The sequence below is a fragment of the Pistacia vera genome, unplaced genomic scaffold (assembly GCF_008641045.1).
Source record: "Pistacia vera cultivar Batoury unplaced genomic scaffold, PisVer_v2 Contig1424, whole genome shotgun sequence".
In the NCBI taxonomy this organism is placed as follows: domain Eukaryota; kingdom Viridiplantae; phylum Streptophyta; class Magnoliopsida; order Sapindales; family Anacardiaceae; genus Pistacia; species Pistacia vera.
This window is the reverse complement of record NW_022195494.1, coordinates 44,576-64,576: the sequence shown is the minus strand read 5'-3', so window position 1 is coordinate 64,576 and position 20,001 is coordinate 44,576. Positions and strand designations below refer to the sequence as shown.

The 20,001-nt window shown below is 35.0% G+C and overlaps 2 protein-coding genes across 2 annotated transcripts; both read right to left on the bottom strand.

Annotated features, from left to right (window-relative positions):
• Positions 1–560: 560 nt before the first annotated feature.
• LOC116123489 (wall-associated receptor kinase-like 8) lies at positions 561–2,922 on the bottom strand. The gene is given in 4 exon segments (XM_031409255.1): positions 561–1,709; positions 1,711–1,760; positions 1,851–2,015; positions 2,097–2,922. Coding segments are annotated over 4 exon segments (2,190 nt in total).
• Positions 2,923–14,021: 11,099 nt separating this feature from the next.
• Positions 14,022–17,161, bottom strand: LOC116123488 (GDSL esterase/lipase At1g29670-like). Its single transcript, XM_031409254.1, has 6 exons — positions 17,044–17,161; positions 15,277–15,483; positions 15,049–15,182; positions 14,712–14,957; positions 14,370–14,610; positions 14,022–14,254 (listed from the first exon to the last, which is right to left on the bottom strand). The coding sequence occupies exons 1-6, from the start codon at positions 17,159–17,161 to the stop codon at positions 14,022–14,024; spliced, it is 1,179 nt and encodes a 392-aa protein (XP_031265114.1).
• Positions 17,162–20,001: the final 2,840 nt, after the last annotated feature.

Here is a 20,001-nt window from a genome sequence, read left to right as displayed (position 1 = left end):
ATCTTTTTAGACAAACTTGTGAAGATGAATACATAAAGTTATGGTAAGATTAGTGACCGGGATCTAGGAACTTTAATATTTATTTTATAACATTTTATTTAATATATTTATAATTGTTTGATATATATAGTATGATATAAGATACCATGTTGGTTCATAAAAATAGTGAAGTCCTACTAGTGGGTTATATTGAGTAAATTTTTTTCAAGTATTTAATATGAAGCTTAACAATTACCTGGGAGTGGCAGTTTCAGATTATGTGCATTAACAGGTTGAAACATATAAGCTTTTAATATCTCTTATAAGAAGTCTTACTCAATTATTTATCACATAACTTTTTACTTCTGTTTGAGCTTAATTAATTTGGTGCAACAAATTATTTATTTAATTCTCATACGCTTTACATGATCAGCATTTGATGAATACGATTTAATTAAAAATTACTACATGAAGTAGCAAGATATTGGTAACAAATTTAAAATTGTTAAGGAAAACATAAAGATTAAGTTGACATTGCTACATAATAAGTGTACTACAAACAGCTACCAATCTCTCAGTCGTCAGATTGTATGTAACTTAAGTGAGTGGACATCTTTTGAAGATTCACTGCACATCAATGAGTATGTTCCGGTTGAGATTGAACTACATTCCCCAATCTCAGTCAGCATTTTCGCATTGGTTATATCTTGTTTTTGGTCAGTAGATAAATACCCTTTTGAGATCATAATCCCCTCCAATTCCATTGCAACTTCTCTCATTGATGGCCTATCCCTCCCATTTAAGTATAGACATCTTTTTGCAATGTAAGCAACTGCCATTAGCTCTTCCTTCCTATCTTCCTTCATTACCTGAGCATCGAGAATACCAATTAAGTTGTTTTGATCCAATGATGAAATGAAATATGCAACTAAACTTATATTTTCCTCTTCTTCAGTCAAAAAAATTGGCTTCTGCCTTGTCATAAGCTTGACCATAACCACTTCAAAACTATAAACATCACTTTTTTTTGTGACTTGGTTAGAGCGAAAATATTCAGGATCCAAGTAGCCAAAAGTACCTTTCACTTGTGTAGTTAAGTGCGTTATATCAAGAGAAACTGACTTTGAGGTTCCAAAATCTGACAATTTAGCTGACAATTTTTCATCTAATAGGATGTTAGAAGACTGGACATCTCTATGATAGATGAGAACAGAAGCTGAAGCATGCAAGTATGCAATTGCACTGGCAACTTCTGTGGCTACGCGCAATCGAATTTCCCAAGAAAAAGGAAATCCCTCTGTTTGATATTGGATAGCATGGTAAAGAGTTCCATTTGGAATGAACTCATAAACAAGTAGAGGAACTTCAGTCTCTAAGCAACAACCTAACAACTCAACAACATTTCTATGATTAATCTGTGAAAGGATAACGACCTCATTTATAAACTGCTCAAGTTGTGCCTTATCAATTACTTTGGACATTTTGACTGCAACATTTCTCCCATCAGATAACATTCCTTTGTACACTGTGCCTTGCCCTCCTTGACCGATGATTCTATTCTGATTATACATATTAGTAGCAATTTCTAATTCTGTTGAAGTAAAAAGTTTAGTTTTCTCGACACTACCTTCATTTGAAGATAATTTTTGCTGCAACAATAAACCACCATTTCGTTTGAAGAATTTCTCTTTTGAGTTCAATGCTTTTTCTTTTTTGCAGTACTTTGTGAGACCATAAAGCTCCAAGAATTACAAGCAAAAGTCCTAAGCCTGCACTAGCACCTGCAGATATATATTTATATATTTAAATTATAAAGGTCAGTATCTTACGTTACTAAACAAAATGTGTTTAATTACGCTACAGGAATTTACCTATTATAGCTGTTCTAACCCACTGTTTGTTTTCAACGCAACCAATTCCACCTCTACGGCCATCACCACTGTAACCTGAAGGACAACAACATTGGTAGTTCCCTAGGGTGTTGACGCAGATTTTGACACAATCATTCAGGCCCACATCCTCACATTCATCAACATCTATAAAAATAATGACAAGTTAAACAATATTTTTAATCATTAATTTTGAGCAGTGAAGATAGTTTAATTAGTAGCATTTACCTGTGCATCCTTGTGGAAGATACGGGTTCCCCGCAAAGCCTTTGGCACATGAGCAAGAAACAAAGCTTTGATTCACTGAACAAATAGCATTGGGGCCACAAATTTTGCATGTCTCATTTGCAGAGAACTTCCAATCAAGCACTACAGGAAAGAGGTCCGAAGGCATATAATAAAAAGGGTAAGAAAATGTTTGGTTAAGAAACCAATCTTGGTCAACCAGGAAGGCATACTTGCAGGTCTCGTAACTACCATCTTTGTTTGTCCCACTGACACTCAAAGTGAAGTTCTTTAGTCCATAAGGAATCATAGCCTGGCAACAGGTGATTCCATAACAACTAGCACCTGAACTAGAGGATGAGGCATGGCTCTCATCGTTGCAAATAGACATGCAACCTCCAATGAGTTCATTATTTTCACTGATTGTGGCCTGGACACCACAACCCAATGCCGTAAACCTGTTACCATTTTCTGGGTAGAATAAATAGGGATTGTCTCCCAAGTTCTTGCTTATATTCACAAGTCCGGAACATGAAGAATAAATCTCACTATTGACGCGCATGGAACCTCCTGGGAGATTTATTTCCAAAATCTCAGCCTGAGGATTTGTCAATAAAGGTTTAGGAGGGTTGAATGAAGTGCTACATATAATAGAGAACGACTCATCTTTAGAGCAACCTGATCCAATACCAAAAGGGTAAGAGATTGTGACATTGCCGCATTGATTTGGACAATTGGGCAGTGCTGGATAACCAAAATTTGCATAAACTGAAACTGTGCCCAACAAGAACAAGGAAAATTGTTGGAATATTATGTATTGCAATGCCATGATTGATCTTATAGTAACTACTGAACAAGAAAGGATCAGGTAGGAATTCAGCATATCAGCCAACAATAACAAATCGTCAATTTATAGAGATTGAAATAGCCAGGTTGTCACGGTATGACCGAGTCATTGCAAGAGAAATTTCAAAGACCTTGCAAGGATATACAGATAAAAATTTCCATGGAATTACTTTGAGTCTAAGTAAGAGAAATTTCAACTTCTTCATCGCTTATAGGAGTGGATAATTTTTTAATAGTTCTAAGTCAACATTCCAAAAGACTGGGTAAAAGACATAGGAAATTCCACTATTTGATCATGGACATGGGAAAAAGTTCCATTTGGAATGACCACAAAAACGAGTGGAGGAACATCTGTTAAAATATAAACAACCACCTAAAAACTTAACAACATTTTTATGCTCAATTTCTGAAAGGATAAGCACCTCATTTATAAATTGCTCAAGTTATGCTTCATCAATTACTTTGGACATTTTGGCCGCAACAATTCTACCATCTGATAACATTCTTTTATACACTGTGTCTTGCCCTCCCCGATCGATCTGTCAGTAGAAATTTCTAATTCTGTTGAAGTGAAAAGTTTAGTTTTGTCCATACTACTTTCACTATTTGAAACCAGTTTTTGCTTCTACAACAAAGTAACAAACCACCATTTCGTTTAAAGAATTTCTCTTTCAGTTGAATTATTTATCTTCTTTGCAGAACTTTGTAAGAGCATAAAGCTCCAAGAACTATAAGCAAAAGTCCTAAGCCTGCACTAGTACCTACAAATTATATTTTTAAATTATAAAGATCAATACCTTACTTTATTACTCAGAATGTTGAATTAAAATACAGGGCTTTACCTACTATGGCTGGAGTCATCTACGGTTTGTCTTCAACACAACCAATTAATTCCACCTTTACGGCCATCACCATTGTATCCTAAAGGGCAAGAACATGTGTAGTTTCCTTTTATATTGATGCAATTTTTGACACAATCATTCAAGCCCAGATCCGCACATTCATCAACGTCTATAAACAACGACAAGTTAAACAAAAACGTAAGTTAATCATTCTGGCTGTAATTATACTTTCAATCCTTAATTCCAAAGAATATTATTAATTTTTTAGTAGCATTTACCTGTGCATCCTTGTGGAAGATATGGTTTCCCCTTGAAGCCTTTGGTGTAGGAGCAAGAATAAAAAATTCCCCATGTCTTAGTCTGACATTGATATTTGAGCCAATGGCATTGGGGCCAAAAATCCCCCATTTCTCATTTACAAACATTTTCCAATCCTTATCTACCAAGAAGGCAAATGTTCAGGCCTTATAGCTACTATCTTTCTCATCGCACTGACACTCAAAGTGAAGTTCCTAATTAGTCCATGAGGAATTATGGTCTGGCAACAGTTGATTCTATAACAATCAGCACCATAAAGTCTAGTTGATTGTCTTGTCGTTGCAAATAGATATGCAGCCTCCAAAAAGTTCATTAGTTTCACTAATTGTGGCCTGAACACCACAACCCAATGCAGTAAATCCAGTGGCGGAGCTAGAAATTCAAGTGGAGGGGGTGAGGGCGAAATTCACAGGTGATATACTTTAAAATTTTCAACATAATAATATAAATTGAAATTATAATAATTTTATACGATACTGTGATCATGTGGCATCAGTTTTTTACACCTCTCTTCTTATATGGAGTCCACTGTTGGTCAAACGCAATTTAAAGAAGAGAGGGGCATTATTGGAATTCTCTAATTGGAACTTTTGTTAGTCAACCTAATCTGCTTCAGGTCGACATTTTCTTTCCTTCTCGATTATTCTCTCTTGGTTACAAATAGAGAAATGTTGTTGCAAAGGAGATTGAGGTGGAGCTTTGAAGATCGCAAGATGAAATCAAACGGTGATGGTGAGAGCGGTTGTTACAATTTTATTCTTTTTCTTGTGTATAAATTGTCTGTTAATTCATTGTATTTTGTATGTATAAGAGGTGAGGCACATGGGGTCTTTAGGTGATTTGCAAAGGGGTTTATCCTGGGATTCTTCTTGTAAATAGGGAGCTACAAAACTCTGTAAGGTTTTATGTTATAGTGCATATTTCTTACTGCCTTGAAGAGTGGAAGTAGATAATCACATTGATTACTGAATCACTATAAATTTGTGTGTTCTTTACTTTCTTTTATGCTCTTGTTATTTTTCATAATTGATTGTTGTGATTATTGTTTAATTAGAAACTTAGAGTTTCTTGAGTGTTGGTTGCATCTAGCTGTGTAACTATAGTTAATAAATTCAGTAACTATGATTAGTAAATGTTGGTTACTAGCAAAAGTTGTAGTTAAACTTGTATATAGTTTGTAACGAAAAACAGAGCAATACATGAGAGAAAATTCTTTCTTCATGAAAACTCTCATTTCTTCATTTCATTTCATTGTATCAGAGCGATGCTTCTGCAACTTGATTTGATCTAAGTACTCCAAATCAATCCTTCGACTCTAAATCAATCCTTCGTTTCTTTTTGGAGTAGTGAAAGAAGAGATTTCAGAAATTGAAAGCAATAATGGCAAGTGTCAATGGAGATCCAAGTTCGCCTTTTTATATACATCCATCAGATACTCCAGGTTCGGTCTTAGTCTCAGAACAACTTATTGGGACTGAAAATTATGGAATTTGGAGTAGAGCTATGACAGTATCATTGCGTGCTAAAAAGAAGTTAGGGTTTATGGATGGAACTTGCAAGAAATCGACATTTGATACTCTTTTACATGCACAATGGGAAAGGTGCAATTCTTTGGTATTGGCCTGGATTTTCAACACAGTATCCAAAGATATTTTAAGTGGAATTGTTTACTCTACAAATGCGTCTCAAGTCTGGGAAGATCTTCAGGAGCAATATCACAAGGTGAATGGTACAAGAATTTTTGGAATTCACAGAGAAGTTGTGAATCTTGTCCAAGGTACAAACTCTGTGGTAGTGTATTTTAACAAACTAAAATCTCTATGGGATGAATTGAATGCTTTAGTAAGCTTGCCACCTCCTGATAGTGCTATAGCAAAGTCTTGTCATGAACATTTAAACCAACAAAAATTATTGCAATTCTTGATGGGACTTAATGATTCCTACTCAATGGTGCGTAGCCAAATACTATTAATGTCACCACTGCCGTCGGTGAAACAGACATACTCAATTGTGAATCAGGATGAAAGTAAGAAGATACTTGTTGGAATCAACACCAATTCAAAGGTTTCTGTTAGTGAACGACCCACTTACGCAGCGGAAAACAAAGAGCATAAATGACATGAATCGTTCCTTAGAACCAAGATCCGTGTATAATATCACAGTTTATACAATATATAAATTAAATCTGCAAAAAATCAGATTCAAGGTTCAATAATCTTACGCATGTTTGGAGGCTCCTCCAACTTTGTCCTTGAACGTTTTTTCTACCGACCCATGTGTAGGATCGAACCGACGTAGTCCACACGAAGATAATCGCAAGGAACTACGGAGGGATTTGCTAGATCCTCCTTAGCCTTAAGAAACAAGAAGAAAAATCAAAGAAGAACTTTGATTCTTTGCAAAAGCAAAAGTGGCGTGAGAGTGAGAGTGTTTTGGGGCTGTGTATTCTCCTTTTGAATGAATGAATGAATGAATGAAAAGTCTATCTCATTTTCCAACTAAAACCTTTTCTTTTATAGTCAAATTTCAATTGTCCTATTCCCATAGGGAATAGGCTTGGGCTCCAACCCAAACACCCCATGCTACCAAACACTCCCAATTAGATATTTATTTTATTTAATCATTATCTTCAATTAAAATCAATTAATATATATTTAATCTATATATTAACATTTAACAATAATGATGATTTAATTAAATATATGCGAACACATATTTAAACGTAATTTCACTTATTTAATTTTTCTAATAAATTAAAAAAAGGCTACGACCTCAGCAAATTTAATTGCACTGTGAAATTACCAAAATACCCTTTCACCTAAAAAGACGAAAACGCCCTTCTTTCTTTCTGGCTCTTAAATTATCTTCTATGTGTGTGACCCATAGGCTTCTCATCATATCGGCAGTGTATAGTATCGCGATTAACACCAATTAATAGTCTCACTAATACACAAACCAAGATTGGCCCCTAACAAGGCATCATGGCCGCCACCCGATAGATTCAGATTCAGTAAAGTAGCTACCTGTCAACGATATGGTTACCGTACAATTCGATCCTTTTATCATACTGTATCTCGATGAGACGGAGGCATATAAATAGTGTCAACCTCCGGTTACTCTCGATATTATGTATTCAGTTTCTGGACCAATGACCTGTATTATAATCCGGATAGAGCAACAACTCAATCTCACTGTGGCCACAGTTTTAGTGTCATTGCCACATACTGAATTGCGCCGTGAGATAACTTCTCCCGTACCCAAGATTGATGAATCCTCTGTCAATCTATCATAGTCTTGATACACTCCTTGATGCAGCCAATCACCACCGTATTGACAACTCTGAATAGAACTCCGTTAGGCTAGTGTCAAACTGCACCAATTGGTGCACAAGGCGCTCCGGTGATCTCAAGTCTAAGGATCACATGTACCACCATTCGTTAGAGGATTTGTTCCATAGACACTGGGGTTACCATCCATATGGAATCCTCTGGTGGGTCAGTCCAGTGAACTTGCTGTGGTATATCCGCCTACAACAAGCACCCATGTATTGCACCAGGTTGTCACCAAACAACCTTGCCAAGTGAGATCAGTCACTACCTTTCGACAGGGTCGTTCAACACTATGATAGCCTTACCGTATTATCTGTGCCCTTACTTCAGAATAATACTGAGGCTACGGACGTTTCTAGAATAGCCACCATATGTGCTCATAGGGTTCTCACTATCAAGATTTGAAACACTTGATACCCTCGTCACGGTTCTACCATTCTAAGAACATATATCAATACATATTGTAATAATAATGATTTACGCAATATAGAACAAAATGCCTTTTATTGATTAATGAATATTATTACAAAGAGTGAATATACAATAATTGATTGGCTCTAGGGCATCTACTTTAACAGTTTTAATTGCACTTTATGCACAGAATAATAAAAAATCACAAAACCAGAATCCGAAGTACAAAGGAAAGAAGCCATATTTTGAGTGTGAGCACTGTCATCTTCCAGGACATAGAAAGGATACCTGTTACAAGATACATGGCTACCCTGCAGATTATCAGTTCACAAAAGGAAAAAAATGGAGCAAAAGCTAAGGCCAATCAGGTGCAATCTTCACAACTGACCAGTGATTCTAAGTCTGGCACAAATCTTGGAACCATTCTTACAATTGAGCAATATAATCAGCTCTTGCAACTGCTTGGGAAAGAGAATGTATCAGCTCCAGTAGCCAACCTTGCAGGTAATCTTGTTTCTCTGTATTCATGTCATACTGCCAGTAATTGGATTATAGATTCAAGAGCGACATACCATATGACATATGACTATTTAGGCCTAGAATCTCCTATTGATATAGGCACATCCCATAACACATTGGTAGGACTTCCAAATGGTACCAAAACTAACATACAACATATTGGTTCCGTCAGTTTGGATGAAGGGATTTCTTTAGATAATGTGCTTCATTTACCAGATTTTAAGTACAACTTGCTTTCAGTGTCCAAGTTAACTACTTTAAACAATTGTTCAATTACATTTTATCCTGATTTTTGTTTGATTCAGGACCTTTGAAGTGGCAAGTTGAAGGGGATTGGTAAACATAAGCAAGGGCTATACTATTTCATGCCTCTTTCAAAGCTAAATACCAATGTAACCAATTTATAAACAATAAGTGACAATGCCCACAAAACTTCCTATTGTATGCAAAATGTATCTTTTGGTTTACAAACTAATAAAGATTGTATCTCTTTGTCATCATCTGTATCTTCTTTGAATAATAATCCAGAAATTTGGCATTATAGGTTAGGGCATGTTCCATATCACATCTTAAAATTGATACATGCTAATTTGACACATACACCCCACTGTTCTATATGTCCACTAGCTAAACAAACTAGGATTCCATTTCCCTTGAGTCAATCTACTACTGCTAGTACCTTTGATCTATTGCATATGGATGTTTGGGGTCCATATAAGATACCCACTCATGGAAATGCAAGATATTTCTAACCATTGTGGATGATCATTCTAGGATAACTTGGCTTTTCCTCATGCAATTCAAATCTGATGTTTTTCAAACATTTAAATGTTTTTTGTCCATGGTACAAAATCAATTTGACAAGACTTCTAACTATATCCGGACTGATAATGGATTAGAATTCTTTAATAAAAATTGTTTTGAATTGTTGCATGACAAAGGTATAGACCACCAAAGTACTTGTGCATATTCCCCTCAACAAAATGGTATTGTTGAGAGGAAGCACATATATATATTGGAAGTAGCCAGAGCCTTGAAATTTCATTCACATGTTCCACATAATTTTTGGGGGTATTGTGTAAAGACAACAATCTACATTATAAATATGTTACCTACTAAAGTTCTTCAAGGGCAATCACCATATGAAATTTTTTTCCGTAAAAAACCTAACCTTGATCACTTGAAAGTTTTTGGCTCCCTTGCTTATGCTACTGCCTTATCTCCTGAGGACAAGTTCTCTCCAAGGTCCACTCCATGTGTTTTCTTAGGCTACTCACCTACACAGAAAGGTTATTAGTTGTATGATTTAAAAACACATTCTGTTCAAGTTAATTGAGATGTGGTCTTTTATGAAACAGTTTTTCCATTTGCTTTGTCAAAATCATCACAACCTATGTTTTTATCAGAACCATTCTTGGAATTAGACTTTGTTTCACATTCCTCATCTATCATAGATCAGTCTACATTATCTAGAGATGTTTCATCAGTTCAGACAACAGAACCAACCTCTATTATCCCTTTCCTTGATTCTTCCCTTCCAGAATCCACTCAACCTAATTCCTCACAATCATCACAGGTTGTTCCTCAATTTTCTTCCACATAATCATCACATATAAACCCTTCCATTAGAAAATCTACTAGGATATCAAAACCTCATATCTGGATGATAGATTTTATTTGTCCCACACTATCCAAAACAAATTTAGTTACTCATGTCAAGTATCCTATTAATACCTTTTTATCCTATTCCCATCTTGCACCTACCTATCAAGCTTACTTATCTTAGTTTTCCTCACTCACTGAACCTTCCACTTTCAATCAAGCCTCAAAAGATCCTAATTGGGTAGATGCCATGCAAAAGGAGATTCAAGCCTTAGAGCATAATGTTACTTGGTCTTTAGTTCCTTTACCTCCTAGCAAGACCCCTATAGGGTGTAAATGGGTGTATAAACTCACATACAAATCTGATGGCACTTTAGAAAGGTATAAAGCCAAGCTAGTGGCCAAGGGATACACTCAACAAGCAGGGGTGGATTATGATGAAACTTTTTCTCCTGTGGTTAAAATGGTTACTGTTTGGATTGTTCTAACTTTAGCTTCAATGTATGACTTGCCTTTATTTCAAATGGATGTGGATAATGCTTTCTTGCAAGGAGATTTACAAGAGGAAATTTACATGAAATTTCCACAAGGGTTTTCTCAAACAGGTAAGCAACATTTGGTTTGCAAACTTCATAAATCACTTTATGGTTTAAAGCAAGCCTCTCGGGCTTGGAATTACAAGCTTACTTCAGCCTTGCTTTCTGGTGGTTTTAGTCAATCTCACTCAAATCATTCTCTGTTTATTAAGAGAGATCATTCCAAGCTTGTTATTTTGCTTGTCTATGTTGATGATATCGTTATCACTGGTAATGATATGTCACTTATCTCTAATACTAAGTCTCTACTGCATACACATTTCAAAATCAAAGACCTAGGGTCTTTAAAATATTTCTTGGGGTTTGAGGTGGCTCGATCACATAGAGGTATCACTCTTTGTCAAAGAAAATATGCACTTGAGTTGATTGCATCTTCAGGGTTATCTGGATCCAAGCCTGCCCTTGTTCCTCTAGATCAAAATATGAAATTCACTTTTGCACAGTATGACAGGTTGTTTAATCTCTCAAATGATACTCTCTTATCTGATCCTACTACTTCTTATCAAAGGCTTGTGGGTAAGCTTGTTTATCTTTGTCAAACTCGGCCAGACATTAGTTACTCAGTAAATCTTCTCAGCCAATTCATGCAGTCTCCTAAGAACTCTCATATGGTTGTTGCCTTGAAAATCGTTAGATATATCAAGCAAGCTCCTGGTCTTGGTTTGTATTTTCCTTCTCATAATTCTCTCCAGTTGGCANGGGGGGGGAATCTTATAATTAATAATATAATTATAACCGTTGGCAGCAGCCAATGGTTATAAAAAGTTAAAATACTTTTTTTTTTTAATAAATTTTGTAAAATTTCATTTAGCCCTTGTAATTTATACTTATTTAAAATTAATAAGGGGTTTAATGTAATTTTACAGGGGATTAAAATGATAAATTTAATACAAAAAAATTGGGCCCAGGCCCGAGCCTTGGAGTAGGGCCCAATGGAGGGCCCGGGCCCTCCTCCTTAGGCCTGGTCCCAAAAGGACCGGTCCTCTCGGTCCTAGGACCGGGTTTTAGGGCTGAGCTCTTGGGCCCGGTCCCAAATGCCCAGCTCTATATTTACTAGAATTATTGTTTTAATTTCTTATTTTATAATTCATATTTTAGTAGTATTAAAATTTCAATTCATTGTTTCAATAGTATTAGGATATAGTACGGAACTGGATATCAAAGAGTTATAGTAAAATTGAGTGATCAGATTCGACAACTTCACTACACTAATCAAATAAATATTAATGTCTTCCTCTATCATCTAAATGAGCAACAAGTCGTGTATATTTTAATTGAAGAAAAGATTATTATTTGAATTAGACAAGAAGATGAAGAAGATAATCTTGAGATGATAGTATAAAAATACCAAAAATTTTATGCCAAGAAGCTTTAAACATGCTTGAGAATTAGAAATATTTTGGTTTCAACAAGAATGTTTCTATAATTGCAACTTATTTCATACTTGCAAGATAAAAGACATGGTAACTGCTTTAAAGCATAAATCATTATTTTAAACAACTTTAGATAAATATTTTATTTCATCTTAAACTTTAAATGTAACATAGCATATATTTTTTGCAATATACATATAATTATTACTATATAGAGGCAAGTTTCTTAAGATGAGACTTAGAAAAATTATAAATTATTATAATGTGAAATTTATTCTTATTTATAATCGATCTAAGTTGAGACCATAATTTTTTATGATTACATAGAAGTTATAGAGTATCATTATAGAGAGATTCTATTGTATTATTATAGAAAACCACTCCTCTTGATAGCAACCAGATCCAATTCCAAAAGGATAAGAGATTGTGACATTGCCAGACTGATTTGGACAATTGGGCAGTAATAGATTTGCATAAACTGAAACCATGCCCAGCAATGGAAAGGAAATTTTTCGGAATACGTATTGCAATGCCATGATTAATTGATCATATAGTATCTATTCACAAACAAATTAGGAGGTAAGAATTCAGCATCTAAGCTTGTTATAACATCCTCATTTTTATAGATCAGATTGATACATCCAGGTTTCCATGGTTTGACTGAGTCATAGTAAGAGAAATTTCGCCGAGTCTTTCTAAGAGAAGTTTTAACAACTTGGATGCCTTTTATCAAATATGTGTGGCATTACTTCGATCAAGCCTTGACTTCAATTTAATTTTAAAGTAATTCTATGTCAAGATTCCAAAAAGGAGTATTGATGACTTACAGAATTATTAGAGTAATCCAAATTTATGCAAAAGTGTTTGGTCTGGGGGGAAAAATTGTCTTCCATGTCTCTGTTATATCCACCTTAGTCAAGACTCAAGAACACTATTTTAAATTAGTAGCAAAGTAAAATGAAAATTTAAATGAAAGAGTTCAAGCATTAACACATCCATATCACATATTCAAAATTCAGTCACAATAGCTTGCATGCAGAAACATCAGTGGATAGTTCCAGTGACAGCAAAAGAGGAAGAAAAATATCAAAACTCCATAAATATGAAAGCTTCCAGTAATATCCTTATAAGAACTCATCTCCTGAAAAAAAACATAAAAATGAAAATAAATAGATTCCAAGAGAAGGAAAAAAAAAATCTGAACCCAAAAATAGGGCCACCACGCCTGCTGTCTAGGCAGCCGCGAATGGAGTTAAAGGTTACCTGATTGGTTGTTAGGTGGCAGATAGTGCAGTGGCAGAGCGTGGTCGAGTGTGGTGGTTGTGCGGCTAAGTGTGACGGAGTGTAGTGGTTGTGTGGCCAACAGGGCCGAACATGGCGTAGCCAGTCCCCAAGTTAGGCGACGGCGGGCCTCCAGGTGTCGGATACATACTTTATTTATTGTTGTTGGGGCAATTGGGTTTAGAGATTACGGTTTTATTAGAAGTAAAAAATTATAGCACGATTATATAATCCTTAATGACAAAAATCCATTACTGAAATGTTGCGGAAGAAGGACAAAATGAAAGAAGCGGGAAAGTTAGGTAATACAGTTTTGTTAATAGTTATTATAGTTTAAATCCAAATTTAAAATTTATTATAATTCAAGATTGTTTGATTTATTTTTTTTAAAAGAATACCTCTTAGTTATGTAATTTCTCAAAAATTTAGTTAGAATTTATTCTATATATATCGTTTTGTGCTCTTTTTTCTAACACCCTTCTTCTTTTATATTTTAAATTCTTAAATTGAAATTAAATTTGCTTCTCTTCTCAACAAGATTATAATGAATTCAAATTAATGGTATATGTATTGTCTTTAATCCACTTTTAAAAATAAGATACGCGTTTTGAAAAACAAGAATTTGCATTGAAAGTATTTGTATTTTTTCATTGACAGTAATTTTGACAATTATATATATATATATATAAGAATTAGAAAATTGAAATAATATAAGAGATATTTTTCATAAAATAAATAATACACTGTTACATAAGATAAAAATAAATAAATAAATAAAATTGAGTGGTTCAAACTTTAGTCATTTTATATATTAAAGTTGAGCCGGGTGATGAATATCAAATGGGCAAGTATCAAGAGAAAACTGAGCTTTGTATGCTCTTTTTCCGATAAAGACTTGGGTAATTTGGGTTGGATGCACTCCATCCCAAAATGTGTACTTAGCTCTATCAGGACATGAATTACCAAATTGAGTGCATGTTAACGCCTCGTTATTCACTGTCAAATTTCCTACTTCACAGCATGGAGTCTTCATCACCGTAACTCCTGAAATAATCAACACTAATAAGATATAAAAACATACAATCATGGAGCCCAAGGGCGGATACCAGAAAAGAAAATAATAAAGAAAAAATCATAAAATTATGTTCATATATAGTACCAGGTATAGGGGTAGAAGAAATCCCAGAGACGTTGACATGGCTAAACTTAGCACCCGGAAGATTGTTGTTGAGTTTATCCACTAGGCGTATGAGTTTATTATTAAATTGCTTGACTGCCAAGTTCATGGAGTCTACGCATATGATTTCATCTGTGCCATCCATTGCAAGAATTGCTGGAGTACAACCAAGTAAACCTAATCCGAATATTGCTATCTTCCTCGCTCCATAGTTGTATAAGTCCTAGCACATTTATAAACTGAGTATTTTAGTTTTGAAATTGTTTTAGAATAAGCAATATCAAAATCACAGAATTAACATTAAAGAAATGACGACGAACACACCTTTAATGGTTGTGAAAATTGTTGAATAAGAACGGTGGCATATCGCTCTGATGTATATTGGTTCTTTGTACGATAAAAGACAGGCAAGAAGTAATTGTTAATGTAATCGTTACTGCCCGTTCCAATTGTATATATGCATTGTCCTAGATGATCTTTTGCTGATTTTTTGTCTCCTTTTATTCTCATAATTTCTGAGACAATTTTCCCGTGATTCTGTAACTGCTGGTCCAAGCTAATCACTTCTCCCTGCAATGCATAAAATATGTGTAAAAATTTATTGAAAGAAAATAATTTAAAAGTACTTCAAATGGAAAAGGGCAGTGAGTGTTTGTATTACAAGGTGGTTTTTGGAAGTTTCATTAAGAATTCCAGATCCTCCAGATGCATAATTTAGACCTTTGAAAATGTCTTGTTGACCTTTTTCGGTACTTGCAAAAGATGGTATATAACCGTCAAATCCTAGAAGTTCAGCTGCAAGAACAACACTTCAATTAATCATTTTGATACTAATTTCTCAAAGTGAAACTACAGTAATTATATGTGGAGAAATTCATTAGAAGAGAACCTAAAATATCTGCCATGTTTCGACCATTCGTAAATCTTCCCGTAGCCCCTCCTGGAAAGTCGATCCCATATGGAGGAAAATTAGCCTTAGCCTCGGTTTGAAGGTCATTATTATTCCCAATGTCGAATAAAGAATCTCCAAAAATGAAGTAACAAGGAACTTGTTGAACTCCATCAACCCAAGTTGATGACAAGTGCAGTATCAACACTACAATATGCCACATGTTACAGCTTCTTAATTGTGATCCCTTGTAGTTTTTGTAGACAGGTTTAAACTTTAAAGTTGACATATATACATGATGGATGACATAAAAAATAGTTGGTGAAGAAACTTAACCTGTAAGTAGTCGTAGATCAATTGGTTGTAACTAATAGACCAGAAAAATAAACTACCAGTCAAATGTATTTTCATATTGATGACATGAGAGAAGGAAAGTGTTATATATAGGAGAAACTGAGAGGTGTAAAATGCACCAATGGGAACAAATTTAGATGATAATCTTTCTATTTTACGGATTCATCACACAAAATGAAATATACAGGTAACAATATTCAGTTATGGCGAAGAGGAGAAGGAAATACAATTCTTTTGAACAACTGACTTCAGTTAGTATCCCGTTATCAACGTTTGAGTTTCAGGTAAGGAAAACAAGTATTTGGATTTGTATTAAACAATTACTCCATATGTTGCATTAAAAATCTTGGAATATGGGAATTAAACAGGTATATGTTTTCTCTATTCCAACTCATAGCAACTTAATTATTGACTTATTTATGTGTTAATGTGACTCTTGTTTAGCATGATTTTCTGACGGCCATATTTGTGCCAACTGTCTACAAACTATACCAAGATCTAGCGGTCAGTATTGTCCCACATGTCGCTCCCATAAGAGACGACTTCACAAACAAGCTCATCAGAGCTAAGTATGAGTGTTCAAACTTAAGCACGGGCGAGACTGACTTAGATCCGGGTTATGGGAGATAATGCATGTAATTTAGATGCAGATAGTCAACATTCACTATCTAAAATTGACTATTTGGAAACATTTTTAATGGATCTAATTTTTAATATCCATACATTCAACCTCAACAAAATAAGAGTGACATAATAATAAAATATGGATCAATAACATAAAATATCTTCATTTCATATATATATATATAGTGCATACATGAAGTTTTATACATGATGAGCAATAAAACTCCAAAATGCACTATCATGTGTGCATAACCAAAAAAGAAAGCATGCACCCCACATTTTTATCAGTACCTATCTATCTAATGCATAACTCCAACAAACAAAATGCCCACCTCATATACACCATCTAAGGATATGTGCAAGCAATCCCAAAAAGTCCAAAAAGATTAGCCTACCCCCATGTCAAAATATCTATTGCCTATACAACAAAAAACTAACCCTCAATGTTAGCATCTCAAACGTTACCAATTAAGGTTCTAGAAGTAGTTGTAACAGATGAGGAAGATTCCTCATCAGTTGGAGATGGATATACAACAAAAAACTAACCCTCAATGTTAGCATCTCAAACGTTACCAATTAAGGTTCTAGAAGCAGTTGTAACAGATGAGGAAGATTCCTCATCAGTTGGAGATGGATATACAACAAAAAACTAACCCTCAATGTTAGCATCTCAAACGTTACCAATTAAGGTTCTAGAAGTAGTTGTAACAGATGAGGAAGATTCCTCATCAGTTGGAGATGGATATACAACAAAAAACTAACCCTCAATGTTAGCATCTCAAACGTTACCAATTAAGGTTCTAGAAGCAGTTGTAACAGATGAGGAAGATTCCTCATCAGTTGGAGATGGAGATGGCAGTTGAGTTGGAGCAGTAGCAGGTTGCACGTGTGCAGCTACTATAGTCATGTGAGTCTGGATCTCCAACATACGAGCTTATTGTTCTTCAAACATTTTGATTTTCTCCTTCTGTTGATCAAATTGTGTGAGCTACTCCTTTAAATCTTTAATACTATTTTGTTGTTGTTCAACTATGCACCTTAACTCAGTTGCTTCTACTATATCATGCTGCTGAGTCACACAAAAAGCAAAATTCTGGTTGAAGCCAGAAGCTTTACCAAGCACTTCCTCACAAATTTCAGCTTCACTTCTTGCACTTTCCCCAGCCTGAGTTGCATCTTGCATCTCACTCATTTTCTCATACCACACACACACACACACACACACATATATATATATATATATATATATATATATATATAATTACATTTAAGACCATTTATTGAATGCAGACAATAATTACTCCTCATGTATTTTATTGAACGAGCTATATGTTATATGTGATTGATTTACATATAAACTATTAAACCATGTCATTGTTCGAAATCTATGACTAACAATTAGAGTTCTCATTTAAGTCAAAAGTTTAGGTTATTGAACATATATATTATATGATTGCTTGACATTGACATCAGTGAAACACATTTCTATATGCAAATTTTTCTAAAATTAATTTACAAATTAAACATTACATGTTGATATAATCTATGAAAACATCTTTTCTCAAATGTAACATATTTCCCATGCTTTTCAAAATCTCAATTTAATTTCATTAAGTCAGACTATGTGTATAAAAGGAAGGGCACCATCTCCACTTTGGGGGATCGACCAATTATTATTCATACAAGCATAGGAAATCACTAAGAGAGAGTCTTAGCTTGTTATTACATGTTTTTCCCCCCACGTAATCACTTTGTGTACATAACAAAAATAAGCAATAATGTAGCAATGGACGTAAGCTTGGTTATAACCCACTGAACTACTTTAAAAGTCTCTTATGTTCTTGCATTATGGATTCACCAATCCGTTCCTAGCTAGTTATTTATAATCACATACACATCCTACCCAGTCTCGCCATGGTCGATGGATATCTCTGGTTGTTGTGAGTTTTCATAACAATAACTCTAAATACTTATCATCCTATCTAATTAGGGGAACCCCAAAGAGGCAACTGTAGTATTAGAGAAACTCTTTAGAGAAATGTTACAAACTAATTTGCCTCTTAATCTACCTGTGTTCAATGCACTCATTCACTATTATGCATAGCATCGAGATCTTCATAAGGCAATGACATTATATGGTGAAATGATGGACCAAGGAGTTAGTCCAGGCGAGATGATTTATAATAGCTTGATTATTGGGTTCTTAACAAAGGAAAATTTTTTGAAGTAAAAGATTTCATTAATGACATTTAAGTCAAAGGTTTGATTCCCAAAGCTGATTGTACTACATACAGTTAAGGGATTATTGCGAACTTAAGGATTTTGCTGCAACATACATTTGTATAAGGAAGCTACCTTAGAAATAAATATGAATTCCATCATATACTTAGTTTAGGTGTCGCCTCGTCTCTTGTTATGGAAAATATCATCTATATATTTCTTTTTGATCCATCTTACTGTAGAGGTTCCATTGGCAAAGGATTCATTATCGGCCTCGAAAAGAGGGATAATCTGGTTGTTGTTAAACACATGGGAGAAACCAGAATTTTCTTTTCAAGAAGGATAAATTAAAAAAAAAAAAATATATATATATATATATTGTTGATGCTTAATCTTGACACCAACAACTTCGCATGTGTATATTGTTGATGCTTAATCTTGACACCAACAACTTCGCATGTGTAAAGTGCTAAGAGACATCCTAGAAATTACACGTGAAATGACTATGGGGGTACTGTTATCATAGTAGCATACAAAGACTTTGAGTAAATGAGATGATGAGAATTTTACAGTGGTTCAGATGCTTAAAGAGATTCCTACATTCACTGTTTTCTTTTATATGAGTATTCTCGGAGATAAGCTAAGTTTAAAAGAGATCGCGAACTGCGATCTGAGTTACAAGTGCTTGGTATTCTAAGAGAACATTAAGTCGGTCTCTTTCCCATAGGGTGTCTTTGCTATTTTCTATGTTAAATTCTGAGTGTTTGATCTCAATTTTGTGAGCGGGAGCTGCCTATTTATACTCGCTGAGCTCAAGGTAATGATTACATATTTGCAAGTGGGTAGGTGTCGTGCAAATCCTTTCTAGCACCTCATTGGTTGATAACTTAGGAAATATCCTTAAATTAAATGGGGCTTGGACAAGTATGCGAACCAAATTCATTCATAAACAAAACTTGAGTCGGCTAGGTTGTTGACAACTAGATTCTTCTTGTCTTGGGCAACGTGCTAGATTCTGACGACGCAAAGCCTTCCTGAACTTTGATTGGTGCTTACTAACATCAGGTTATGTCAACCTTGATTTTTTAGGCATAAAAGAAGCTCCCTAGTTCTTGAGATTCAAGGAATTGGATCTTGAGAAGTTCATGCTTATGCTGCGACTTGACTTGACTTCGAGATGCTCGCTCGAGCTAAGAGTTGAGAAGCAATCACATCATTGCAGGTGACCTGAAGTTGGGTGCTTAATCTAACTTCTGAAATTTTGGCTTGACTTGCGATATGGCTGTAGGTCGTAAACTATGACTTGAGAGTAAGGCATGCGACCTGATGTGATATAACGGCCCCACACAGGTGGCCGGCCATGATCACACAGCATGGCAGGATATCTCTCTCCCCCCCCCCCCCCCCCCCTTTTAAGGAGATTTCTTTCGCCTCCCTCACCACTCGAACCCAAGACCAATGGGCTATAGTCAATTTGGGCCTGATGGTGAGTACCATCAGGCCCAAATTGACTATAGCCCATTGGTC

Coding starts and splice junctions, on each gene's coding strand:
- LOC116123488 (XM_031409254.1), bottom strand. CDS start 17,161: ATGACTATAGTAGCTGCACACGTGCAACCTGCTACTGCTCCAACTCAA. Junction 15,183..15,276: donor AAACATGGCAGATATTTTAG/GTTCTCTTCTAA, acceptor TTGTTCTTGCAG/CTGAACTTCTAGGATTTGAC. Junction 14,958..15,048: donor AAACTTCCAAAAACCACCTT/GTAATACAAACA, acceptor TATGCATTGCAG/GGAGAAGTGATTAGCTTGGA.